Here is a 21,358-nt window from a genome sequence, read left to right as displayed (position 1 = left end):
AAACTATCGAAAAAATAATCAAAAGAGAAAATTGAAGTATGTTAAACCTGTTGGCGACAGATACAACTAGACAAATATATTTCCTTTACAGAATCAGATTTTGAAACGAACTCCCAACTGCTTTTATGAGATCAAACTACAGCATTCCAACGAGAAGGAAAAACAACTCAAGAAACACAGAGTAAAACAATGAAGATATTACAGGGACCTAACACAGTACTTGTCCTAATATATTTCTAGGAAAGGAATTGTCTTAACAAAATCACGCAATCAAGTTGTCCGTATATTAGAAATAGAAGTTGATGATCCATGAAAATCTGAGGACGTTAAAAGATGCCTATTCTTCAGCACCAGCACTGGCCGAACTCAGGTCCACCGACAAATCGAGAACCTAGAACAACATAACGAGTTACATAAAATCAAGAAGTTTCTGTGATGTTGGCAAATCAAATTCACTACCTTTCCAGTTATCTTCGTGTACATGGCCAACACATCAGTAACTGTGGATTCGAAGTGTGTCGTCGCATCATAACTCTGAAACACACGATAAAAAGATTGACTTCTTGACAAGAAATGGTTTGATAAGGTTACATGTATGCATGTATGAATGTCAGTCTTGACAAAAACGATAGGAAAATAGACAAGCATAACACCTTAGATATGTAACAATTGTCAGCATCATTGTCGTTGGTGGGTAGAAATGTGTCGTAGGTTTCATAAAAGATTTCGTCAATTGGTCCAAGAAGGTCTACGCCAGGCTTTAGTTCGACCTCTGGGTTGTCAGTTTCCGCTTCTGCAGTAACAAATGCTATATACTTTCCTTTAGGAGCCACATTGTGAGCGTATGAGCAGCAGAACAGATACCTTTAGCATCAGAGACACGATCAAACTCGAGACGAAAATGATATAATGATATAGAAGATCAGTTTTTCATAGCATGCAAAAGATGACATCAGGAAGTTAATGGACGCACATATCTGATTTACGACCAAGTTGCTTCTGTGGTAGAATGACTTGGGCTGAGTGAGACTCATTGGTGTCTGGAATTGGGTGACTCATGATACAAATAGCACGAGCAACCTTTCCAACCTTATGAACCTGTGTGGATATAGGCATTCATATTTACACTATTTTCTGGACATCAAGAACTTGCAACTTATGAACTTGCTTTTTCGTATGCGATGCGTCATTCTAACCTTATCAGGCAAATACGTAGGATCGCAGACAACCTTCTTGCATTTAGCAGTTTCTCCTTCAGATGTTACTCCAATTACCTTTCCATCTGCACCAAACTCCACCTGTAAAATCGAAAATCTAAAACAATTAGTAGGATTGAGATTTTAAAGGCAAGGAACACCTCTCATGTTTGCATTGGCATCAGCCTAATAAATTCAGCAAACATCAAAACTGAAGCCTCTATTGAAAACAGATTCTATATACTTAAAAGAAATTCTCTGAACTGTTTAGTTGCTTCATCAAAGAAGGTATGAAGCTTGAAAAAGATACCAACGGAAGATAGGTTGTTCTGGTAAGAAAGACTAAATCAGTCGAAACATTACCTTACATTGTGGCTTGTTCAGCATGTATGTCCCACCATAAACAGCACTTAAGCGTGCAAATGCCTGTGAATTGTGATACATGCATACTCAATCATGTACCAACTAAATTATGATGGCTCTAAACATGAAATCGATATACAGATCGAGGCACACAAACCTGAGGCAATTCTCCCAGTCCATAAAGTGGATAGATATATGGAGATCCCGCTTGGAAGCGTGCCAAAGATTCGGCATAAAGCTTTTCGAGAGAATGAAATAATAGTTATTAGCGCTACCTCTTTAGTAAGAAAAACTCCACTAACGCATGCATATATACTGATATATAAATTACATTCTCAAAGGAACCATACATCTAACAGATTTGTTGTTGCTCCTTGTTTTAAGCTTAAAAGGCGAGGCTAAGAAAAGAAAAGAAAAGAAAAGCTTGATATTCATTAGACATGCTAACTACAATTGATTAAAACATCTACCTTCATTCTCTTAACAAAATCCATAGCTGGCTGATCCAAGTAACCATCATTACTATGCAGTGCCAAAGCATGGCCGATAAAATCAATCGTGTCATCTTCAAGTTCATATTTTCTGCACCAGAAAACAAAGATGGTTGTTAAAAAGGTGTTCATACAAACAATTTTTAAGCTAACTTTCTGTAATTTCATAACCATTGTGACATGTGATTCATCAAATTCAATGGGAAAAATTAACTGATAAGGAGCTAATCAAAGAACAATTCCTTGCATTAACTAGTTGAATAGATATTCAAATCTCTATCAAAGATCAAGGAAATGAAAAAAATTGCGGCGTGATTAAATCATATGAAATGCTGAAAAAACTAACGCAATAAGTTCTCTCGCTGTGATTGTATCCAGATTCATCCCTTCGTGAGTTTTGGGATTGCTCTCTTCGAATTCTTGCACAAAAATAAAAAACTTTCTTGCACGTCGCTTTTCAAACAACCCCATTAATGGAGATTTTAGTGCTTCAACATCAGATGCAGGAACTTTATAGATCTGAGTGGATTAAGTTTAATAAGATAAGGAGAATGAAAGAAAAAAACTGTTAAACTTTACCCAAGCAGCATACCTTTCCTTTATTGTAGACAAAACTACCATCTACTGCCTTGAAGTTCAGATACTTGGTAACATTCGCATGGATAAGCACCCGTACCAATGTTCCATTTGCCATCATGAACTAGAAAAGACAAAAGAATATCCATCTCAAACTTAACTATTAAATTTTCAAAAATGCAATAAGGCAAACTATTTCCAGAACTTGAAACTCAAGAGGAAAGTGGTATTGCAATAGCTTGAGATTTGATGGATCCAAATGACAGATCAACATTGGAGCATTGAGGCAAAACTGAGGAAGGTAGAGGAGTGAATATCATCAGAAAATCTCAAATACCTTTGGAATCATATCAACATTGTACTCTCTGCTGGCTCCTAATTGCTCTGTAGGCTGGTCATTTCCCCTGAAGCGTCTCCAGAGCTATGGAACAAAATATAAATTGTTAAAACAAACAGGGGAAACCCCATCAATAATAATGTGGCTATTCACTCTAATCAACTATTTTTATGTGATCAACACGGTTTTTATAAATATTATAAAACTGACCAAAGGGCTTGGGATTTTGCATTTGATAAGAGAAAACATATATATATTCCATGAATGTATCAAGTATTACTTGATTTAAATTGAGAGAGCAGGATTCTCCTCCATAGTAGTCATTTTTGTCCATGTGAAGCACCTGCTCAGAGAACACAAGATTAAATCTTTGAAGCTCCATTGTTAATAAATTCTGAAGCGATGATGAGGGTAAATGAGCATCAAATTTCACAATAGTCAAATGATCAAGCCACTAGTTAGTGGACATCAAAACTTGGAAATGCCAAGTTGGAAGATTCATAGCAAATCAATCCAAATTTGGAAATGATTGCACACGGATTAATTTACGATCATGTCTACTCATTTATGCAGTGCCAAACACACCATTAATTTTACAAATCCAGAAATCATCAGATCCTGATCTTTCTATTACAAAGACAAACATGATCGACACTGCAAACAAGAACGAACAAGTGATTATCTGACTCACATATCGTACTGAAAAAGGCCAAAAAATTTCTGGGGTTAATCTAAGAAACCCGCAAACCAGACCAAGAAAATCACTGCAAGCAAAATCAAAACACGCAATCATACAAACAATATAGCATCCATGCATAAATCCCATATTATATTATATCGAAATCATCCCAGAAAATTACTGGGCTCAATCAAAGGACCTTTTAAATTGGACAAGAAATCACAGGATGCAAAGCCAGCAATCGCAATCACTCACACGACCCTACTTCATTCACAAAAAACCATGCATGGAGAGTGGAGACTTATAGTACTAACTTTGAGGCCATCAACAGAGAGGAGGCCACTGAGAATGCACTCTTTTAGTCCAGTTCCCAGAACAATCACATCATACTCTTCATCCATGTCGACGAACAAATTAAATTCGCTTCAAATTCCCAAAAAAATACCCAGAAAAATTGCAGAGAGATAGAGGTGAAGAGAAAACAATACAACAAACGGATCAAAGAAGAAAATAGAATGAAGAAGTGAGAGAGAAGAGGATTAATGGAAAACGAGAACAGTGGGAGATTTACGAAGCGGACACATTCTGTGCCATGCATGGGAGCGAGTCTTCAGCGTGGGGGTATTTTAATTTCTATTATATAGTGTAATAATGTGTTTTCAAAAATAAATAGATTTAGTTTTTTTAAAAAAAAAAATTGGTTTTTTTTTTATTAAAAAAATAGATTTAAAATATAAATTTATAATTTATTGAGACATGATACATTAAAATTTTATTATTAACCAATTCTTTNATAATAATAATAATAATAAATTTAAGAGAAAAAAATATAATTAATAATTTATAAAAATTCTTATGAGATCATCAATATCAATTTTATAAAACAGATATACTATCCGATCCATAAAAAAAATCAGTTTTATGTTAAAATTATTTTTTCAGTACATATATAAACCAGATCTACTCGTTTCACAAGAGACGGACTATATTCCAAGTTTTCAATAAAGATTGATATATTTATTGCTATATTTATTCCCAAAAATGAACATCTTGAATCTCTTATTTTCAATGAAATATCATGCCCTAAACCGGAAACTTCCGGTCCAAGTTATTTTATACAATAATATATAAATTAGTATCTATAAACCCAAATTATGAGAACCCGGTTCTCCAGTGCTTCATGTCATCAACCCTTCACTTGACTGAATAGCTTACAGGCTGCAACAATTGGTAGTCAAGTGAAATCGAATTTTTCATTAAAATAAAATAGGTCTATACAATTTAATTTACTAGAAGCACAAAAATATTCCAAGTATGCGTAGTTCCGTACGTACCATAGCCTGAGGGAAGCGTCGGAGTCGCTTTTGTCCTCAGCACATACCGCGAAGCTATGGCTGTTAGTAATAGAGCTGGCTGCTGAATTCCCTCGATCAATTTCAACTGCGATTCTCATGCCTTGATGTCTCTGAATAAAAACATTTATCGAATTAAACATATATTTCGTATAGTGCACACACTTTCTAATGCATATATAATCTAATTAACAATGTGTATTTTATGTTTTTTTTTAAAACTCTAATGCTTTCAACATGAAATAAGATTTGATCTTGATCTTATTCCATTCCAAATATGGAAAGTTCGACACAATTGAGATTTTTTTTTAACGTTTGGAACAATCATTGATGATCTTTCATGTACAGAACATAAACTTCATTTTCAATTCTACCATAATTTTTATGAAAGCCTTTCATTTGCTTCTATTCCCATGGAAGTTTGATTTTCCATGTATCCTAATTTTTTGCCTGATTCTTCTGATGATCGATTCAACCTCTGATAAAAAATATATGATCGGTATGTTTCATCTCTTCAACAAATTTAGTAACTCTCATAACAACACTATTGTTCCGATGGAGAAGAAATCATATTATTAACCTTACGGAAAATTTCCAAACGAACCATTTCAATGGAATGTGTTTGATCAATAGTAAGCTACGCAACAAGCATTCGATTATTAAGTACATAAAGTTCAACAATTACATTAACCATTCGAATCGAAACTATAAAATTTTATGACGTACAAAGATCACACAGGTCATGAAATGAGAGTTGTACGTATAGATAAAGAACTAATAAAATCACAAACAACTAGCGGAACCAAAAACAGATGCTTGGGGAAATCTAAAACTCACCTGTGCTTGGAGTTTCAACCTTGCATTTTCTTCAATCAGCTCTGATTCCTGGAAGTTTTAGACAACATTTTACGGCCATTAATGTTCTTGGATAAATTAAAATCAAGGTTATAAATCAGGTCTGGTTTCAGTACATGCCTTAGACTTGAGGATGCTGATTTCATTCAAGAACTTCTCATCCTGTGACATTCAAATATAGCAATTAAGTTGCAATTTTAAGCATACGCAAGATAATTTCATAATTTTATATATAATGAAATATGTATGCGAGCATAATAAATTATATTTTTTTCAGTAAATATGCTTGGAATTTAAACATTATAAAAGTAAATGAACTTACAATAACTTCTCATAAATTATTCTTATTGCATTAGTAGTAGTAATAGACCCTAAGTGGAAGAGACTAGTAGAATTGAAACAACCTAACCTTAAATTTTCCAACACGGCTTAATCCACCTTCCACATATTTCTCTAGTCTCATCAAATCATCCAAGCTAAGACCTTCAAGCTCTTCTCCCTTGAGTTGCCTGTCGGATAAATTCGTTCCAGGGATCATTTTGATATGTGTATACATATAGATTGAACAAGCCACATGAGTGAGGAGATGCTACAACATACTGTAACTCGATAGTCCGCTTCGCAAGTTCCTTGTTGAGCATGTCATGCCTGGTACCTGCGGCCTGAAATGACAAATAAGAGTGAAATGATATGATTGGAAAGGTTATTAGAGCTAGCAAACATACAAGGCTTTTCCCTCGCGTAATACACTTAATATCAAGTATTATCTGACAAAATTTTGTTGTGGCCCTTTGAAACAGATGGCATTATCAAAGAGAACCTCAAGATCTTGTAGATGATTCGAGGCTCGTTAAAGAGAATATCTCGATCCATTAGCAGATTGCTTTTTTGGATCATTCTTTGGTTTATTTTATTATAATTATAAATAAGCAAATATCTCAGAGATACAGGATCGGAGTCTAGCTAGAGATGATTTGGCTTTTTGAATGCTTTGATATCCACATAACTTGTATAATATTGTTTGCATGTAAATTGTTTTTAAAGCAACTCTAAAATCATGAGCCATTGATTTTCGATCATGTATATCATAAGCCACCTTTATGGAAAAACTTCATCCGGCAAAGGTAGATCTTTAGGTAAAGAAAGATAGCATCTTTGCCATTTGACATTTCATCTGTTTCGATTTCTAAACACGTTCTCCTCTTGCAAGAGAGCCTTAGCCGTAGTGTCAAGCTTGCTAACTAACACCTTTACTAATAAATCTATACCCTTTGCTAATTCGTATGCACTGTCTAAGATATTTGCTTATTAGGTTTTTTCTGGACTTTCCAACAACTAATAATTGACAAGTTCCGCCATTGCTCTCGCAATCTATCTTACGTCATGAGTATATAGTGAAGATTAGAATATTAGATAATATCGATAAATTTATGGATACTATAGCCCTATGTTTTATGTGTTCTTTAAATATCTTAAGATTGTTTTTGCAAGAAGAAAATGTGGTTGTTTTGTATTTGATTGAAATCTTGCACACGCACAAATTGAGAACATGATAACTGGTCTATTGGCGGTAAGGTAAGGTAAAGTAAAGTAAAGTGATGATCATACTCCTATACCTCCATAAATCTTGGGCTACTTTCCTGTTTTCTGCATGGTTGCTTTATTTATTTATGCATGCTTTCAAATCATTTTTAAAAATACATCAGTTTTCTAGAAAATTATCTTCAGTGGTTTCTTGCTCGGGTCTAAGGGCCGAATCTAACACATCGTGCTCAATTCGAGCTTTGAGCAACATTTCAATAACATAGCTATTGCAGCACATTTGTATTTTCAGTACAGAGAGGTATATTAGCCCGTCCTCCTCTATATCGTTTCCGTCTATAAATCAGTCCGAATTTGATTACAAATACATGTACACAAAACACTTGAAATGATCTTCATTTTTAAAGTTTTGTGCACGTTATAAGTGAAATTCTATCCAAATTTTGAGTTGGACCAACTATTAACAGTCTACACTCAACAAAAGTCCTACTTAATTCCTAATCAACAAAAGGGCATGGCATAGAAATGTTCAACCATATATGAGCATTTTTTCTTTGAATTTGGCAAATCAAGAACGTATTTTTTCTGTGTTTATATCTTCTATTGTCAGGAAACCTTTAAAATTCTTTAAAAAAATATTGCTTTATAATAATCATAACAAAAAAGTAAGCATAAACAAATTGTTGGAATTCTAGTCGGAAATCTTTTGAAGTTTTTCTGAATCAAGATTCAACGAATTCATTAGGCATTTGGTATTATAATTAGTCCATGTACAAAGTAACTAATAAAGTAGATTACCCTTCTATTTAGTATAACATAGGATCCCACGTGCGGCATCCGGAGATAATAAATATGAAAATAAAGAATAAATTGGACACTAAGATTTACTTGGAAAATATTTAAAATTATTGGGGTAAAAACCACGGACAAAATGAAAAGAATTTCACTATAATATTTTATGGTGTACAACCACTCACTGTGTTTCCAAAAAAACGCACTCTCTTAATACAGGAGAACAAACGACACCTAATTAATATTATAGAACTAATCACTCAAATGTTATAAGATGATAGAAAAAACTTGATGCAGAAATGATATCTGAATGAGGGGACGAAGCTCTATTTATAGTTTTCCTCGTTCGTGTGAAACCATATATCGGCAGTTTCTTTCCATCTGCAATTTTCAACAAAGTCTGCCCCAACCACCACCATAAATCCTTGTCTGCTACCAACCAATCAAGTTGCTGACATTTTTCCCACTTGGAGATTTGATTGATAATCAAATACATCTCCAAACATCCTTTCAATATCACCATTTCATGCTGCTTACGTTTCTTCTAGGCCACTTGAGGATCTACACAATTAAAACTTATTCGTATTCACTGGCTTGGTCAGAAAATCAGATACATTGTCTTTTGTATGAATTTTCTACATATTCACACTTCTTTCTTCTACTACTTCTCGCACAAAATGAAATTGAACTCCAATGTGTTTAGTCCTCGAATGAAAAGTTGTATTCCCTGCGATGTATAATGCATTCTGACTATCACAAAACAAATGAATTTTTTCTTGTTTGTGCTAGATTTCCTCCAATAATCTTTTAATCCATATTACCTCCTAAAAGCTTGAGTAGCTACCATATATTATATCTTTGTTGTGGATAACGCCACAACTGTTTGCAATTTTGAAACCCAGCTTACTACTCCCCCTGCAAGTGTAAACACATAAACAGTAGTATATTTTTTTATCAGGTTCACATGCATAATCTGAATTGACATAGCCTCTATGTGTAAAATCTGATCCTTCATAACATAATGCAGCATTTGAGGTATCTTTAATGTATCTAAAGATCGTCTTGACAGTGCTCCAATGCTCTCGTCCAGGATTCGCCATATTCCGACTAACTACTCTCACTGCTTGAGCAATGTCTGAACTTGTACAGATCATTGTGAACATCAAATTTCTCACTGCTGATGCTTATGGTACTGGAGACATCTCCATCCTCTCTACTTCACTGTTAAGACACATCTCGGAGGATAACTCGAAGTTAACAGGAAGAGAGGTCGAGATTGTTACTGCCTTGCATGTTGAAGCTTTACAAAACTTTCTTCAAATAATTGTTCTGGGAAAGCCAAATCTTTCTGTTACTTCTGTCTCGGTGAACTTGCATCCCTAGAATCTTGTTTGCTGATCCCAAGTCTTTCATATCAAATTCTCTAGCCAAATGTGTCTTTAATTCTTGGACATGATCTTTGTTGCCGCCTGCTACAATACGTCATCCACATACAACTGCAAAATGATATAATCATCACAAGACCTCTTGAAATATGTGCAAAGGTCAACACTCAGTCTGATGTATCCAAAGCTCGTGATATATGAATCAAATCTCTTGTACCAACATCTCGGCGCTTGTTTGAGACCGTACAGATATTTGTTTAACTTGCAAACCAAGTTCTCTTTGCCTTTTTTCTACAAAACCTTGTGGCCGGAGCATATAGATTTCTTCTTCAAGATCTCCATGAAGAAACGCAATTTTCACATGTAATTGTTCTAGATGTAGGTCAAACATCGCGCACAATGCCAACACTACTATGACTGTTGAAAGCCGAACCACATGAGAAAATATCTCATTGAAGTCAATGTCTTCTTGCGAAGCATATTTTTTTACCACCAGTCTAGCACGATACCGCTCCACTTGATTATTGCCATCACGCTTGATCTTATAGACCCATCTGTTTCCAATGAATTTCGTTACTCGTGATAGCGTAACAAGATCCCAAGTTTTATTCTTGTTTAATGCCTCCAACTCTTCTTGCATTGTTATCAACCCATTGGTGGCAGACAAGGATTTATGGTAGTGGTTGGGGCCGGCTTTGTTGAAAATTGCAGATGGATGGAAACTACCGAGTGTGTATTCTCTTTCGAAACACAGTGAATGATTGTACACCATAAAATATTATAGTAGAATTCCTTTCATCTTGCCCGTAGTTTTTACCCTAATAATTTTAAGGGTTTTCCACGTAAATCTTGGTATCCAATTTATTATTTATTTTCATATTTATTATCTCCAGATGTCGCACGTGGGACCAACAAGATAGAAGCACATACAAGTCAGATGTACTTGAGACACGACAACTCAAAACTGACCAGTGAAAAATGTACGAACTCAATGTCATTGTGACTTTCGCAATATAAAATGCTCTTGCAGAGATTCCATGACGCTCGGGACCGAAAACGGTGGGGGTGCTCACCGGTGCCATGAGATTGTATGAACAATGAGCGGCTCTTAGCAGACTTCTAGGTGAATGGAACACGAATGAACCGATCTCACACCAGAATGAGATGGATTCCAAAAATGTTTAGGTATGAGACTGTGCAGTTGAAGAGTGCTTAAAAGATTTGATAGGCACTACTATGCCTCTTCTTTTCGAGAGCTAATCACATAAGAACTCCAAAGCTAAGTGTGCTTGACTTGGAGTAATTTTGGGATGGTGACCCCCTGAGAAGTTCATAGGGTGCTTGTGAGTGAAGATATCAGAACTATGGAAAGATTCGTCTTGGTACAGTAGGGACAGTCGTTGAATTTAGGACATAACAGTTGGTATCGGAATCAATCTCTCTTAGTACGGCGTAGTCCAGGGACTAACCAAGCGGAAGCTGTGGGTATGTGACACCCGAGGCCGAAGAGGACAAGAGGTGATCGCCGGTGCGATGAGATTGCACGGATGATGAGTGGCTCCTGGCAGATCTCTAGGCGAAGGGAACATGAATGAACCAATCCCACACTAGAATGAGAGAGATTCCAAATCTGTTCAGGTATGAGACTATGTAGTTGAAGATTGCTTAAAAGATTTGTTAGGTACTACTCATAGAAAAAATGTGCATATTCTTTTCGGGAGCTCATCACATAAGAACTCCAAAGTTAAATGTACTTGATTTGGGGCAATTCTAGGATTGGTGACGATCCGAGAAGTTTTCTATGGTGCTTGTGAGTAATGACATAAGCACGTTGGAAAGACTCGTCTTTGTATAGTAGGGACAGTCTTCGAATCTGAGGCTTTACAGTCATGTGACGCCTGAGACCGAAGAGGGCGGAGAGTGATCGCCGGTGACATATGGTTGCACGAACAATGATCGGCTCCTGACAGGATTCTAGGTGAAAGGAACATGAATGAACATATTCCACACCGGAATGAGAGAGATTTCAAAATTTTTTAGGTATGGACTGCGCAGTTGAGGAGTACCTAAAAGATTTGATAGGTACTACTCATATTAAGAAGGTGCGGGAACATGAATGAACCAATCCCACATCGAAATGATAAGGATTCCAAATATTTTAAGTATGAGACTGTGCAGTTGAGGAATACCAAAAAGATTTGTAAAAACTCTAAAACTAAGCGTGCTTGACATGAGGCAATTCTAGTATGGGTGACCCCTGGGAAGTTTTCTAGGATGCGTGAGTGAGGACATAAAAACGCTAGAAAGACTCGTCTCAGTACAGTGGGGACAGTCGTCAAATCTGAGGCATTACAATTGGTATCAAATCCGACCTCTCTTAGTACGGTGTGTGGTTAGGGGACGAACTAAGCGAAAGCTAGTGGGATGTGACGCCCGGGATCGAAGTTGGCGGGGAGTGACGGCCAGTGCCATAAGATTGTACTAACAATGAGCGGCTCCTGACAGGCTTGTAGGCGAGGGGAACATGAATAAACTGATCTCACACTAGAATGAGAGAGATTCCAAATCTGCTCAAATATGAGATTGTGCAGTTGAGAAGTACCTAAAAGATTTGATAGGTACTACTCATATCAAGAAGATGCATATTCTCTTCGCGAGTTCCTCATATAAGAACTCCAAAGTTAAGCGTGCTTGATTATGGACAATTTTGGGATGGGTGACCTCCTAGGAAGTTTCCTAGTCTTAGTACCAGTGAAGACAATCGTCGAATCTGGGGTGTTACATATTCAATTTTTGTTTCTTATCTTTCAAAGGAAATATCACAATTTTATTCCTGTAAACTGATATATTTTAAATTTTAGTCAAGTAACTTGTCAATAAATTATTTTTTGGTTTTGGTCATTTTTTTAACCGAATTAATAAACTATATCAACCAAATATTGGTTTTTGACATTGGTGTTCTTCTCTCATATAAGAAAAATAAAACCTATATTATACAAATTAAAATCTATCTCAGCACAAATAAAGAGAAACTACAAGTTTTTTCTTCCGATTTTGAAATATTGTATTTTTTAGTTTTTTTCTTTCGTTTATGGTTATATATATTGTAATATATGTTTATTCTCGCTACAAAAGCTACGTAATAGAACATCGATATCAAATAAACAATATTCGATGGGTTTAATGACTTCTGGTAAAAAAACAACCAAAATAAAAAAAATCCAAGCTATTGGATGCAAACCAAATTTTGACAAGTTACAATACTAAAACCCAAAACATGTCAATTTACAGGACTAAAACTGTAATTTTTCCTCTTTAAAACATTGGCAATTTTAGTGTTGTTTCATCGAGAGTGCTGATGTGTGCAAATGTGTGCATTTGCACACATCAGCATCATGTCGGCAAAACGCTGGACAAATAACTAAAATCGCAAAAAACAAAGATAACAGATTAAGACTGAAATGACAATATATATAATCAAAATGACACAAAGATAAATATATCATACCAAAATCGCCATTTATCCCAAATATTACATAAAAAGTTAGAAATCGGGTAATTTAATAACCTGCTGATCGATAAGGAGAGGTTGCTGGCTTAGATTATTAGAGTTCTCCGTTTTCACATTATACCTTTGTATGAGTTGCATCATGCTTCAAAGACACAGGAAACAGTCAAATTTTGGGTTAATGTTAGTTTCCTTATCGTCAACTGAATGAGTGTGTACAAGAACACGTTTCCATGATAAATATGGCATAATTTTCATGTGCAATCAAGTTCATTTTACAATTCTTGAATCTATAAAATCTAATTGCATGCATGTATATGCGACATCTTGATTAACATGAAAAATGATCTTTTCCGAATCGGCAAAGAAAATATAGGTAAATAGCATATGATAAAATAAAAGGAATAGCGAAATTTCAAGTATACTCAACAGGATAACACCCGTTTTCTTTATTGAAATCATAAGAGTTCATCCATCTTGAACAAAGAGATCGTAAATAATAGGAAGAGGGTTTGAATGAGAAAACACCAAATTAAAGTATTGCCACAAAATCATCTTTTTTTTACTTCGTATTTAATGCACACAACACCCTTGATTTACAACTTAATAATTTTTACCGATAAGAAACAAATTCTTATTTATTCATTAATCGATAAAAAAAAATCCATATAATTTATACTTCACACACAATGAAAACTTCATTCTTTATTTAAATTTTGTTTTTTTTTTACCATTTTCATAAAAGTTTAATCTTCATTCCAACTCCAAAAAAAAAAGAAAGAGAAAGAAAAAGAAAAGAAAAACATCCCTTGAATCTCAAATGATCAGACTGTGTTCTATGTGCGTGAGATTTTACTTTTGATCAATATACCTGTCATAGATATACAAAATCAAACATTACAATATATGGCAAACATTGTACTATTTGATTTGATTGATGGTACAAAATAAGAACATTACGTAAATGAAGATTTCTTTGGGATTTTACGGTACGGAATCAGTACAATTTATGCTGATACACTATTTGCATTCAAGATTCAGCCATTTTTAGAGAAGAACAAGGAAAGATGGATGAAAAAGATGATAGCTAGCTTGTGTGTTGCTAGTATTGTAGAGAGAGAACAGAATAGAACCTTGTGCTGGAGAAATCAAAAAGCTTTCCAGTAGCTGAGAAAACAATGAGGGCGATTTCAGCATCACAAAGAACCGAGAGTTCTTGAGCTTTCTTGAAGAGCCCTTTTCTTCTCTTCGAAAAGGTCACCTGCCTCGCCGTTAGGCTGTCAATCTTGTTGATCTGAATCTTTTGCCTCACCATTTTTATGGATCTCTACACAAATAAATATAGAAAATAGGAATATGCGATTTATGCCGACACTAGTAACATGATGATATAGGGAGATTTCTTCNATTATAAAGAAAAAGGAACCGTGTATCCAAGTACAGCAATCTGCAAACAAAACCCTTGGTTTACCAAAAATAAACACAAAAATGGCAGAGAATCTGGCAAATTTTACAGCAATAAAAAGGAAGGGAAAGATGAGACATATCCGACGACAGATTTCCGCGTCAATAAAAAAAGCATTCGAAATTCCATTTGCTAGTTCAGGGAAGAAAAGACATCACCTCCTCCAACAGAGAGAGAGAGAACCAAAATCAAGGAGCCCTAGATTGTCGACAAGAGAGAGAAAGTCAGCTGAAAAACTTACTATTCTCAGCTGACTCTATGCTCTATCCTATTGGTGCATGATGTAACTCCAAAGGTAATATCTAGGGATCCAATGCGTCGGGTCGGATATGATATGAGTATTGAATTTCGATTCTTGATTATTTATATCTAATTTATCTAGATAATTTCTTGGTTAAATGACTAAATAAAAAAAAATTTTGGATTAAAACCAAATTTTAACAATTTAAATGACTATAACCTAAAACACGTCAATTTACGAAACTAAAATTGTAATTTCCCATTACTTTATTTATATTTTGTTATGATTGTAATCATTAAAAATTAGATGTCAAAATATAATATAAATATCATTATTTGACTGGTTTAACGAGCTGAACTTATAACACTTCGAGTATGAGTCGGGTGGGTATGTATTTATGTTTTAACGAATTGAACGGGTATGATTCTTTTTAAAGTTAACGGGTCGAATATGAGGTCCTAATCTCATACTTGATTCATTGTCAACCATACTCGGTGAAGAAAAAAATTTAATTAACCCTACTTTGTGCGAGGAGCAAATAAATAATTGAAAAAATCAAAACAAATTTATCTTGTAAAGTTTATAATAATTTTTTTTCCCTAAATTGCCATTATTTGTTGGATTGTAACCCATAACAAATTGAGTAGGTCTCTTGTGAGACGGTCTCACGAATCTTTATATGTGAGACGAGTCAATTCTACAGATATTCACAATAAAAAATAATACTCTTAGCATAAAAAGTAATATTTTTTCATTATTGACCCAAATAAGAGATCTGTCTCACAAAATACGATCCGTAAGATCGTCTCACACAAGTTTTGCCTAACAAGTTTCGATATAAAAGTTTATTATCAAATAAATTTTTTATGTTGACTATTATTTGGATCTATTTCAATTTTTTATTTTACTAAAATAAAAATTCATGGTATGGTCGAACAAAAAATATTAAACATATGTTGCAAGACTCATGCACGCCACGACCCCTTCTAAAGTAAACATTTCCAAAACCAAGAAATTAAATTTTTCAAAAAATTTAAAAAAATATATCGAAAAGTGTACTGAATTAATTTAGTTTGGGTTAAAATTAAAATTTGAGAATCCCAAGAAAAGCACGTTATAAATTCAAGTATATTACCCAAAAACAAATGTGTCTGCCTCGCGTTTGCATTTTATATAAATTAAATAGTCTTGTTTCCGTACCACATTGCATCGGTTTATGTGAATGAAACCATGGACCACGTTACACATTAAATGAACTAAATATGTGAAATGATCTCACATATGTTTGATATGAGTCGATTCGATGTATAAAAGTAATATTTTTTATATAAAAAATAAAAAAAAATTTATGAGTTGAATCAAGTAAAAGATTTATATCACAAAATTGACTCGACGGTTTTATATGAATTTTATGTACATTATTTTAAATGTATTTTATAAAATATAATTAATATAATAGAAGCAATGGTTGAAAATAATAACTAATCGTATCTAATCAGAACTTTCACTTGCAAATCCAAACCAATAATGGTTTCGATCAATATAGCCTAAGTTTTCACAAATTATCCGGTGAAATATATGTCAAGAAGACAATAAATATAGCCTAAGTTTTCACAAATTATGCTTTTTCATAACGGATACTTGAATCTGATTTTTTTTTTTTAATATTCAGATACTATTTAAAAAAGTATTCTGTATTCAATCTTGAGTTATTGTTTTCACTTTAAAACATATTCAACTTAAAACTTTTTTAAAAGTACAATCACTTCGATAAATAATTTTATAGTAACGATAGATGACGTTTATCGATTTCTATAATACATAGTAAAATCAAAAAAATCCAAATAAAACATACTGTTATGATTTGGAACTTTTTCTACTTATAAATAAAAGTAATTTTTATTCTTCGTATATCATACTTTTTTTAATTTTGAAATATTATATTGAAAGGTGTTGTTTATCATAACCGAACATGAAATAAATTATGATGTCACTAGTAGAATTTTTGGCTTTTACTTCGCCACTCGTTACTTCGGCGATTATGAATTATGAAGTAAGATTAAATTAGTGTTGTGCTCGAATGTTGTCAATACCAGCACACAATATGCAGCGAAAATTAATTACTTAACACACGTAAACTTTAATAACCAAATTAAGTCAGATTAAATTATGTACAAGTACGAATACTTGTACAACGTTTCATGACAAAAATTCACTAGAAAAATCTGTAAATCGTTTACACAAAACAATACTAGCGATATTAAAAAAACTAAATTCTTTGACACTCCAAGGAATTAAAATACATCAAAAACTCAAATCAAATACTAGATGCATAAAACAAAAACGTATTGTTTAAAACTAAACGAAACCACTCTTCACACAATACTTCAAGCAGTATTGTTCTTCGAGTGTCGTCAACACCAATCAGCACCACGTTAAGTATGTGAATCAATCATACAAATTCTTCAACTCTGAACTCTATGTATGCTCAGAAAAACTCCAGTAGCTACGCAAGCCTCTTCTCCGAACGGATCAGCAACCCAGCAAAGTGATCAGCCGATCACACAAAAGCTTCTCATCAAAATAAGATCGGATCTCGTATTTTTCTTCTATGCTAGAACTCTTCTGCTCACACCACACGCGGCCATAATGCTCTTCATATTTATATCATTTACTTGACTTAAAAATAATTCTATAAAAGAGTTCTACAAAAATATGAAAATAAGAGTTTAATATGAATAAAACTCTTTTAAACAAGGCTAAAATATCTTAGAGATAAATACCATAATAAAAAAAATTCTCTAATATCCACAGATAAATCAAGTAAAATCTTATAACCTAGAGAGGCAAAACTTTAAATAGATAATATTAATTTAGCAAAATAATGAAGGAGTACAATTATTGGGAGGGAGATTGTTGGTTGCAATAATTGTCCATGTTTGGTAGAGCGATCGAACCGTGGTGCTTGAGTTGCTGTACGGTTTAAAAGATTTGAGTTGAACCATTACCACCAGCTATAACTTTTGGTAAAGCGATGAGCACTCGGTCCTACAATAATTTACAAATAAAATCACATACACCAAATAAACATGTAGAAAACTATACACGAACTCACAAAAAAAAGAATTTTATATGAGATGAACTTAAGACCTTGGCTCCAAATTTCACACTCAACACACTCATCTATCTTGATAACATCCAATTGAATTTTATTTTATTTGGTTTAAACAACATCCAATTGAATTTTATTTTATTTGGTTTGGTTTAAATGGTTTTTCGGTTGATTTTTATTTTGAATTCTAGTGATTTTAGGTTTTTGGTTTTTAAATTTAAAAACAGAACCGACTGTTTTACATATAATATATATTGGAATATTTAAAATTTTATATATAATATATTAAATTAAAATAAATAAAAAGATGAAATATTTCTTACCTCAAGTGTATACACTAAATAAATTTAATTTGAAAATAATACAGGAGATGGGCAGAAAACATTGGTTCTTTTATTAGAACATACAAAATATTATTACATAGTAACTTCCTGTAGATAATGAGAAATTTGTTTAGCTACTTATTGTAGCTGGAATTACAACAAACATAAAATGAAATAAAATATTATCAATTTTATTTTGAAAGAAAATGAAAAAGTTGTATGATGTTTTCATCTTTTTTTTGTGTTGGAATTTATATAAGTCCTTCCGGATCTGAAACTCCTACTTCAAACTTGTGAATTATTTTTCTTGTTAGTTGTGACCAACAACATCTTGTAATAAGTGGTCCTCTTAAACCACTTCTTATTGGTTCGTTTTTTTGTGATGGTTGAGTGATCAATTCTCCTTTTTCGTCAGCCCAAGATTATGTATGCTCTTCCTCTTCGAGTTTCTTTTCATTCTTATCTGAGGAAGGAGATAAATGGGTGAGTGTTAGGGGAAACATTCAGCATGTGGGGGCCAACCGTACACCAGAATATCGAAATATACATATAGTATGAGTTCAAAGGTGAAATGTCGCATAAAATATCGCACATGAATTAAGACAAGAGAAAAATGGAACTCGAAACAAGGTATCAAAACATATCAAAACAAGACACTGTTATTCATTTCTTTATTCATGATACAATGATTAGTCCCTAATTGTTATTCTTCTGAGGGGACGAGGTCATATATCGGTTATTATAACACATCGCATCAGGGCCTTATCTTATCTTATCATGTTTCGGAAATTTCCTTACCACTTTTAATTCGAATCATAACAATGTATTTTCAAGATTTCATGGAGTAATAGAGGAATCACGTGGAACGAACATATATGAAATCAAAAGACATGAAAAGAGTAGTGTATGATCGAGTTTTCAAAAGCAGAAATATCATTATTTTAAAACACATATATAAGCCAACTTACCTCGATCTCGTATTCATATAGTGGAAACTATTATGGATATCCTCTATCATCAATTTCATTGGATAACTTAAGAATTATATATCATAAAGAAATTCTTAAACATCCACAAGTACACAATACCCAATATATCCACTTGAAAGATGATTATTTTCAGTGTCCTTCGATCTTTATGTCACTACTCTAATTTAATAAAAAGAATGAGTAGATACTATATGGAAGGGAGTAAGTTGGCGTTGGAAATTTGACAAATTGAAATGAATTGGAATAGTATTGAGTAAATTTCGGTGGTAATAAAATATAGGGTTTATGGTTTGTCTCTCTATTATTTTGTAAAAAAAGTGAAAATGGATTGGGAGGATTTATATATTATACAAAAGAGAACATGAAAGGTTGACAATTTAATTAGGAGAAATTATTATCACGTTCAAATGAATTTATGAAAATTAGTTACAACTTTTAAATAATAATAATTTCATATTAAATAGAAACAAACCAATTTATAAACATGATTTCTCTGTAAGCTAAGAAGAAAGAATAAAGATTGTAATTTATTTATTATTGAATGTATAAAAATGTGCTTAGAACGTGGGTTTGTGGGAGGGACTAGGAATTTGGTAGGTCACGGTAATTTATGACTCAGTAGCAATTAGGCTTTAAAGATTTATTTGAAGACTAATCAATAATTTTAACACATGGGAAATCGTTTATCTATTTTGATAATTTGACGTAAAAATAAAGATAGATTTGAAAAAAAAAACTAATATATATTTTCCCAATAGATAATATAATTTTTCCTGTAATTTAGAAGGAGATGATTTAGCGGTCTTGGCAGCGTCCTGATTACAAAATTACATTTTCAAATGTATATGTTATAATGAACATGACTTTTTATGAAAATACGGAAAAAAACGTTGCATGCTTGGTTTTAAAAAAATATATGTATATGCATTATCTTTATAAGTAATGAATACGATGATATGTTTTTGAAGGAAGATAGTTGGTTGTGACTAACACGAACACGAACATGTAAGGCCAAGGCTCAGTGGATGGGTAAAACTGTCGCTGATGTTCCCGTCGTCGGGTACCGTGGTTATACGTAGATGGATCCATCGATTAGAGCTGATACGAAAATCACAACTAATTATCTGAATTCAATTAAAAAAAATGAACACGTATATGATTACACGTTGAGATATGATTACGTTATGTTTTTACGTTTCGTATCTTTTCACATGTTGAGGATTTGATCGGATTTCGAATATTGCATTAAAGTTCTTTTAAAACATTAGCCTAGGGATTTAATGATATTTAGATTTTTATTTAACTACAATATTTTTATTCATTAGTTGATTGACTTTTTAAATGCTAGATCGACAGCTTTGATTTCGTGCATGGGTTTGTTTATTTCGAAAAGAGCTTTCAAAAAAAAAAATTTCTAGAAGTGTTTTAGTAGTAAACGTTTCAATATGAAATTTGATAAATTTCAAGCAGTATTTATGGAAAAAAATATAAGTTTCATCATTGTCATTATGATCAACGTCACTCCACATTCTATTTGCTACAGTATCCTTCCATGCATTTGCATTTGTTCGTTGTTGTTCTTGAGTGTCAAATATTTGATCAAAGTTGTTATCTTCGTAAACTTGTTTTGATGAAGGTTGTTGAACTTCATTCTATGGTTCAATTGGAAATTCATTAGATCGACACTCATTCGGAAGAAAATTATGCAATCCAGCACAAGCCAATACAAGCTCCGCCCGCATTGTATATGGAAATGGAGGAGTTGTTTTGAATATTTGGAATTGCGATTTAAATATACCAAATATCCTTTCAATGACGTTTCTCAAAGAGGTATGACGAAGATTGAATAACCTTTTTGCATATTTAGGGTGACGACCTTGGTCAGTGAATTATTGGAGATGATAACGAACACCTCTAAAAAGAGCCAAGAATTGACATCGATTTGCATATCCACAATCCACTAAAAAAATTTATCAATTAAACCATATTTTTAGAATCAAGTAACCAATGGATAACATATATAATATTAGAAAATTACAAAAATTTTAAATAAATATCATAAAGAACAAAAAAAAACATATCTTGTGAAACTTTAAGCCCATTTTTCTTGATAAAGCATCCGTTAATATGTTTGAATCATGGACAGATCTCT

General features: G+C 33.2%; 2 protein-coding genes across 3 annotated transcripts; both read right to left on the bottom strand.

Annotated features, from left to right (window-relative positions):
• Positions 1-245: 245 nt before the first annotated feature.
• LOC140985049 (guanosine nucleotide diphosphate dissociation inhibitor At5g09550-like) lies at positions 246-4,234 on the bottom strand. The gene is made up of 13 exons (XM_073452787.1): positions 3,957-4,234; positions 3,244-3,306; positions 2,964-3,047; positions 2,643-2,750; positions 2,397-2,569; positions 2,030-2,141; positions 1,717-1,797; positions 1,560-1,622; positions 1,197-1,298; positions 974-1,098; positions 654-864; positions 460-534; positions 246-391 (listed from the first exon to the last, which is right to left on the bottom strand). Exons 1-13 carry the CDS (start codon positions 4,041-4,043, stop codon positions 338-340), a joined length of 1,338 nt encoding a protein of 445 aa, XP_073308888.1. The 5' UTR covers positions 4,044-4,234; the 3' UTR covers positions 246-337.
• Positions 4,235-4,656: 422 nt separating this feature from the next.
• On the bottom strand, positions 4,657-14,842 carry LOC140985162 (MADS-box transcription factor 22-like). Of its 2 annotated transcripts, none has more exons than XM_073452927.1 (9): positions 14,700-14,842; positions 14,210-14,403; positions 13,137-13,221; positions 6,450-6,511; positions 6,259-6,358; positions 5,970-6,011; positions 5,832-5,879; positions 4,977-5,107; positions 4,657-4,860 (listed from the first exon to the last, which is right to left on the bottom strand). In XM_073452927.1, the coding sequence occupies exons 2-9, from the start codon at positions 14,389-14,391 to the stop codon at positions 4,854-4,856; spliced, it is 657 nt and encodes a 218-aa protein (XP_073309028.1). In that variant the 5' UTR covers positions 14,392-14,403; positions 14,700-14,842; the 3' UTR covers positions 4,657-4,853. The 2 variants fall into 2 exon arrangements, with proteins under 2 accessions (XP_073309028.1, XP_073309027.1); XM_073452926.1 differs by having other exon boundaries at positions 14,620-14,702.
• Between the last annotated feature and the right edge of the window lie 6,516 nt (positions 14,843-21,358).

Source organism: Primulina huaijiensis, chromosome 9 (genome assembly GCF_012295235.1).
Source record: "Primulina huaijiensis isolate GDHJ02 chromosome 9, ASM1229523v2, whole genome shotgun sequence".
NCBI classification, from domain to species: Eukaryota; Viridiplantae; Streptophyta; class Magnoliopsida; order Lamiales; family Gesneriaceae; genus Primulina; species Primulina huaijiensis.
The sequence above is the reverse complement of the archived record's forward strand: the minus strand, read 5'-3'. Positions and strand labels throughout refer to the sequence as shown.

Coding starts and splice junctions, on each gene's coding strand:
- LOC140985162 (XM_073452926.1), bottom strand. CDS start 14,670: ATGGAATTTCGAATGCTTTTTTTATTGACGCGGAAATCTGTCGTCGGA. Junction 13,222..14,209: donor TTTGATTTCTCCAGCACAAG/GTTCTATTCTGT, acceptor GTGTCTTTGAAG/CATGATGCAACTCATACAAA. Junction 6,012..6,258: donor GCCGTGTTGGAAAATTTAAG/GTTAGGTTGTTT, acceptor TGAATGTCACAG/GATGAGAAGTTCTTGAATGA.
- LOC140985049 (XM_073452787.1), bottom strand. CDS start 4,043: ATGGATGAAGAGTATGATGTGATTGTTCTGGGAACTGGACTAAAAGAG. Junction 1,099..1,196: donor CTACGTATTTGCCTGATAAG/GTTAGAATGACG, acceptor ATATCCACACAG/GTTCATAAGGTTGGAAAGGT. Junction 535..653: donor ACAATTGTTACATATCTAAG/GTGTTATGCTTG, acceptor CGTGTGTTTCAG/AGTTATGATGCGACGACACA.